Source organism: Oncorhynchus masou, chromosome 5 (assembly GCF_036934945.1).
Source record: "Oncorhynchus masou masou isolate Uvic2021 chromosome 5, UVic_Omas_1.1, whole genome shotgun sequence".
Taxonomy (NCBI): domain Eukaryota; kingdom Metazoa; phylum Chordata; class Actinopteri; order Salmoniformes; family Salmonidae; genus Oncorhynchus; species Oncorhynchus masou.
In genome coordinates this window covers 48,550,890-48,557,735 of record NC_088216.1, presented here as the reverse complement: position 1 = coordinate 48,557,735, position 6,846 = coordinate 48,550,890, and the positions used below count along the sequence as shown (strand labels likewise).

General features: G+C 42.4%; 1 protein-coding gene across 10 annotated transcripts in view; it reads right to left on the bottom strand.

Moving 5' to 3' along the window:
- Window positions 1-2,470: 2,470 nt before the first annotated feature.
- The window catches only part of nfasca (neurofascin homolog (chicken) a), a 153,284-nt gene continuing 148,908 nt past the window's right edge, over window positions 2,471-6,846 (bottom strand). For all 10 annotated transcript variants that reach the window (XM_064965816.1, XM_064965813.1, XM_064965824.1 and 7 more), the window contains one exon: window positions 2,471-6,562. In XM_064965816.1, the coding sequence (XP_064821888.1) occupies window positions 6,334-6,562 (229 nt within the window). In that variant the 3' untranslated portion in view covers window positions 2,471-6,333. The remainder of the gene's footprint in view (window positions 6,563-6,846) is intronic.

The window sequence follows — 6,846 nt, the reverse complement described above, 5'->3', positions numbered from 1 at the left end:
AGGGTATAACAGTAGTGAGGCTATAACAGTAGTGAGGCTATATACAGTAGTGAGGCTATAACAGTAGTGAAGCTATAACAGTAGTGAGGCTATAACAGTAGTGAGGCTACATACAGTAGTGAGGCTATAACAGTAGTGAGGCTGCATACAGTAGTGAGGCTATAACAGTAGTGAGACTATAACAGTAGTGAGGCTATAACAGTAGTGAGGCTACATACAGTAGTGAGACTATAACAGTAGTGAGGCTATAACAGTAGTGAGACTATAACAGTAGTGAGGCTATATACAGTAGTGAGGCTATATACAGTAGTGAGGCTACATACAGTAGCGAGGCTACATACAGTCGTGAGGCTATAACAGTAGTGAGGCTACATACAGTAGCGAGACTACATACAGTAGTGAGGCTATAAAAGTAGCGAGGCTACATACAGTAGTGAGGCTATAAAAGTAGCGAGGCTATATACAGATGCCGGTTAGTCGGGCGGATTGAGGGAGTATGTACATGTAGATACTGTATGGGTAAAGTGACTATGCATATATGATGAACAGAGAGTAGCAGTAGCGTAAAAGAGGGGTTGGCAGGTGGTGGGTGGTGGGACACAATTCAGATAGCCCGGTTAGCCAATGTGCGGGAGCACTGGTTGGTCGGGCCAATTGAGGTAGTATGTACATGAATGTATAGTTAAAGTGACTATGCATATATAATAAACAGAGAGTAGCAGCAGTGTAAAAGAGGGGTTGGGAGGAGGCACACAGTGCAAATAGTCCAAATAGCCCTTTGATTAGCTGTTCAGGAGTCTTATGGCTAGGGGGTAAAAACTGTTGAGAAGCCTTTTTGTCCTAGACTTGGCACTCTGGTACCGCTTGCCATGCGGTAGTAGAGAGAACAGTCTATGACTGGGGTGGCTGGGGTCTTTGACAATTTTTAGAGCCTTCCTCTGACACCGCCTGGTGTAGAGGTCCTGGATGGCAGGCAGCTTAGCCCCAGTGATGTACTGGGCCGTACGCACTACCCTCTGTAGTGCCTTGTGGTCGGAGGCCGAGCAGTTGCCGTACCAGGTTGTGATGCAACCAGTCAGAATGCAACTATGTTAGACTGCTTCCCTGTGTGAGGACTACTATGTTATACTGCTTCCCTGTGTGGGGACTTCTATGTTAGACAGCTTCCCTGTGTGAGGACTTCTATGTTATACTGCTTCCCTGTGTGGGGACTTCTATGTTAGACTGCTTCCCTGTGTGAGTACTACTATGTTATACTGCTTCCCTGTGGGGGGACTTCTATGTTAGACTGCTTCCCTGTGTGGGGACTACTATGTTAGACTGCTTCCCTGTGAGGGGACTTCTATGTTAGACTGCTTCCCTGTGTGAGGACTACTATGTTATACTGCTTCCCTGTGTGGGGACTTCTATGTTAGACTGCTTCCCTGTGTGAGTACTACTATGTTATACTGCTTCCCTGTGGGGGGACTTCTATGTTAGACTGCTTCCCTGTGTGGGGACTACTATGTTAGACTGCTTCCCTGTGAGGGGACTTCTATGTTAGACTGCTTCCCTGTGTGAGGACTACTATGTTATACTGCTTCCCTGTGTGGGGACTTCTATGTTAGACTGCTTCCCTGTGTGAGGACTACTATGTTATACTGCTTCCCTGTGTGGGGACTTCAATGTTAGACTGCTTCCCTGTGTGTGGACTACTATGTTAGACTGCTTCCCTGTGAGGGGACTTCTATGTTAGACTGCTTCCCTGTGTGGGGACTACTATGTTAGACTGCATCCCTGTGAGGGGACTTCTGTGTTAGACTGCGTCCCTGTGAAAGGACTCCCTTTGTGTGTCCCTTCTAAGTGTCTAGGTAGTGTAGTGAATTCTTTATCATTCAGAATCTCTGTAGAGCAACGACCGTGCTCCACTGTAGTGACATGGTCCGTACAAACAGTTCTACTGTGGCCCAGTGAATCATAGTATTAGTTACAGTTCCCAATTAATGACACAGCTGATGAATGAATGACTAATTAGCAGCTCGGGTACTTCATTTAGGCCTTTGAGAGCAAAGGCCAGTCCGTATCGCAGAAGTTTAAAGGTTTGATTGAAATTTAAAGGTAATGTTCCCTTGTTAGTGGAGAGTGCATTCCCGGTACACCAGAAGACAAATGAGTAAGTTACTTATGGTAGGGCTGTTTGGTGGCTAAAACTAGACTGGGCCAGGGTCCAGTAGTGCTTAAACTTTAATGCTAAACCTAGACGGATAAAAAAAAACTATTTCAAGCTCCAAGAATGTATACCTGTATGTGTATAGAATTTCAAACAGTTTTTGTAATAAAACATATTGACCGATGCACGAATATACTCAGTAAACACAGTAAACAATGACCTTTTCTGGATTTTGAAGTTTCCAGCCTCTGGGAAGTGATTGAATAGTACGAGTAGTGTTGACATGGACAGAACCGTAGAAGATAAAGACAATAGCCAGGATTTAGAGAAAAACAGAATGCTTTACTATAAAGAAGGCGTTTCTAGCCGAAGTTGCAACATCTCATCATACAGACATACATTGTGAATATATTAATATGCCATTTCTCCGTTGATTAGATGTACGTTACAAAAGCTGTTCTTTTGCGAGTAGAGGCTTGACGGACGAGCTGCTTTGATACAGTAAAAGTAAAAAGCAGAAATTAAAATCATTTCAAATAACAAGAACATGAACAATAACAATACATGCGCCAATTTTATAATTGTTATGGGCATCTCGTTGAAGAATAAAATCGCAGTTTTGCAGAATCTAAAAATCAAGTGAACTCAAAGCTGTGAAAATGCACATTGATACTTTTACATTTTTGTTACCCCTTGATAGTTGAAAAGTTATTTGCTATTCTAAGGGAGGAGTAGTGTCGATGATACACACATTACAAACGGAACAAAAAAACACTACTCCTTATGCACCTCCAGTAAACGTGCTCAAACAAATCAAAATACAGAAGAAAGCACTGTGTATCAGCAAATATGCATTATTATATTTTCTGTTTTCTAGCCAGTTCACTAATTACGCCCTTACGGATCCATACGGGGAAAGGAGAAAGGCTATCAGGGGAAAGGGCTTGTACAGAACTCAAACAACGGTGAGTTCAAGGCCAAATCCGTCATCGAACATTCTGTGATTCAGTAGTTTTTAAGGGTTGTTGGAGGTTCGTGATTGGACTGTTTCTCTGTGCACTTTGTCTTGTTGAGGAGAGCATATAGCAAAAGGAAAGGCACTGTATTGTGTCTCTGCCAGCACTCCTGGCCTCCTGTGTCCTCATGTTAATACAGTGGTCAGGTGTCTGTGCATGGTAGGCTAATGTAGTCACTACCCGGTGGTCACGGTGAACTTCACCACAAAGAAACAACATGAAAAACAAATGGGTCAAAACTTGCTTTGACATACTGGAGAAAGAAGGTTTAAAGAGGACCCGTTCACAGAGGATGTTGATGGCCATACAGTATATTCCATTTTTTTTTTAAGTCTAAGATGAGGAGGAAGGCAGAACACAAGACATCTCTTTAAATAAGTGAAGCACACGACCAAATCTGTCCCTTTCAAAATGGCCACCAGCCACTGGGCTGTCACCAGGAGGAGTGGAGCAGCAGGCATGTTAGGTGAATGGCATGATGGGAGAATGAGTCTGTGCAGCCTTGAGAAAGTCTGGGGTTGCCTTGTTAAGAGACGACAATACAAAAACAAACAAAATAGGGGAAAATTGGCTATCCGTTACCTCAGCAAATGCTTTTTTTTCATACCTATTGAACAGGTGTGTGCAGTATGCTACAACAACACATTTCATTAGCACTTTTTATTTACACCATAATGTGGCTGACTACTTTATACCTGTTCCACAACATAGTGTTATTTATCAACTGTTTCTTTTGAATTAGTGATCATCAGAAAAGTGACGGACCGATAGACAAGTCACAAGCCATATATTACAATTTCAAAGCAAGTAGTTAGGGACAACATCAATTGAGTCATTTTGAGTCCCCAATCGTAATCAAAGCTACATTGCAAAGGTCCACATGACATCATTCTTGGGATGCACCAGGTACATTTGCTTGGTGGATACAGACTTGTGACTATTTCTTTACTCATAAAGCAGTTTTTCTGATAGATATTTACAAAGACATATTGTTTCAGGACTTACGTGTACGCACAGTTACAGTATGTCAAACAAATAAGCAATGTTACATTTCTGTGTTAAGTTAAAGTTATATTAAATAAATTCTAATACCAACATGGAATATTAAACAGTAATACAAACATGAATACTCAACATGAAGAGCAGCACAATGAATAGATCGACACAACGTCTTTAATGGTGACAGTCAATGTTGTTAGTTTACAGAAGAATACCCATAGCAACAAAAGATGTGTCATACAGCAGATTTTCCTTTCCTTATGTACAATAACAAATCCCGTTAATTTTTTTATCGTGGCTTTCAGAGTGGGCTCTGATGTGATACCATGAATTCAGTTGGTCAAAAATGTGTATTCAACAATTAATGAGTGAATTACTAATATATTAATTAACACTATTGACATAATGTAATAAATTAAAATATAAAATAGTAATCTGAAATACAATGTGACCTCTGTTAGCTAATTGTCATTGGTTAGCTAAGATCTATTTGATTTAACGTGAAAGACTTTAGTAACGCTGTTGTGATAGGTTGTAAAAGTGGGTGTTGAGCTTTCTACCGCTTCAAGAGGTGAAACATCAAGGAAGACTCATGAATGAGTTCTACTATTGAAAGGATCAAATGGTAAAATGGAGGTCCACCAATGTATTAGTATCGATGTGTTCTAACTTCTTCACACTTCCTTGACATACTGACTTCGTATGACAATGATGACTAGGGCCAGGTGGAATCTGCAGGGACGTTCATTACCTACACAGAGTTGTCTGTATCCTATATTCAAAGACATTGAATAGGTTTTGTAGCAGTATTTAGTTTCGTTTTGACTTCAAGAGTCAATTAGGATTCCAAATCATTTCTAGAAGTTTGAAGGTGAAGACATGCCTCAACAGATTCTGCCTGTCCCATAACGAGACCAGTTATAAAAGAAGCAGACAAAAGAGGTGCCTATCAAGCCTAGCCTAAGGATCACAGCCATGCTAAACAGGAAGTAAACAAGAAGTGAGTCACCTCCTTGGAGCACCATTCACCATAGAGATGGACAGACAGTCTCTAGCAGTTTACCAAGCAGAGCAAACCTCCTCTCCATGCTACTTTTCCTTTGTCTCTTGCACTAAAGTACTACCATGCTTGAAAACATTTTTTTTTTTCAAATGTCATTTATAACTGACATAGTATAGGCTTGTACCATAACAAAGCTTGAGGCAGGAATGGCGTTGCTATAGCTGTGGCCATTTTGAATATCCCCACACGACTTGAGATTGGAGGTGAATCAGAAGTACATTTACCACAGCGGGATGGGGAGGGAACGATACCATTTCATTAAGCAAGTTATTCTTCTTTAAACCTGTGAGAATCAACACACACACAAAAAATTGAATTCATAACCAGACTTTACCCAAAAACATGAGGTGGTGGTAGTGCATAGTTTTGCAGCGCACTAGAAGGTGAGCTAGCAGTGTTTACAGCATTAATATATTCTAATGACTCGTCTATTGTACCAGAATTATCTCTCTTTGCGGAAATATCAATATGATAAACATATCTGCCGACATCCTGCTATGTTGGTGGTCCGTAGCTGATATGTTCACAGGAGGAGTGTCTGTGTCTCCTTCCCTATGAATGCTGGGTAAAGACACAGGGGGCGTGATATGTGTGGGACGAAGAGGGGGATTGCGGGAAAAGCTGAGAACGTTGAAAACAAAAAAGCTCTAGTGCCACACAAAATGCTTGAAAACCTCTGCGTTGCCTCTTAGTCCTCTGTAGTTGAGGCCAGCCCTTTAGGCACACTAAAGTCTGTGTGATGGGCAGGAGGAGGAGGAGCATAGAGAAACTGGTACTGTTCAAGATTCCCAAACTTTGCCTCGGCAAGCCATTTTCTGGAGCTGACAATAAAGGCTTGGTTCACTGTATATGGTAGCTTCCATTCCATTCGCACCCCCTTATTTCTCAGAGGAATGGTTTCTCCGTCCGCTTAAAGAGGCCAAACAGTTTCCAGGCAGGCGCTGTGTGTTTACGTGTGTATACGTGTTTTTATAGATTCATATATATATATATATTCATATTCATATCTGTGTTTGTGTGTGTGTGGTAGTAGTAGTGGTGGTAATAGCACCCTCCGACCGCTAAGGGGAGCACCTCAGATCCCCAGGGCGAGGCGGGCGGGGGGGTTATGCCAGCGAGTAGATGGCGTTAACGGGTGAGGTGGCCTCTGAGCTTTCATTGCCCTCTGTTTCATCCTTGTCCTTCTTGACTGTGTACTGGCCAATGAAGGAGCCGTCCTCGTTGAACTGGCCATCCCCTCCCTCGCCGTAGTCTACCAGGCTGTCGTCACTCTCCTTCACCCCGCCGTCCAGAGAGTTCTGGCTGCCCTGCAGAGGCTTGTTGTCCTCGTCGCTGCTACAAAGGGTAAAAAAGTCAAAGGTTAGACTCCGCCTGTGAAGTCATCGACACGGTCATCACCGCAAGTGAGTCCTTACCGTCCCAAAGGTTAAGGGGGAGAGAGAATAGGGGTCAGGGGTCAGAGGAGAACTGGGGAAGGGAACAACTGTATACAAGAGAAGTGTTGATTGTAGTTATCCGCAGTCCTTTCTCTTACAGATCATCACAGACTGAAGTTGAGGTCATTCAGTTCACACTGGAACCCAATCACTTAAAAAAACAAAAAAATTTGGAACAACATC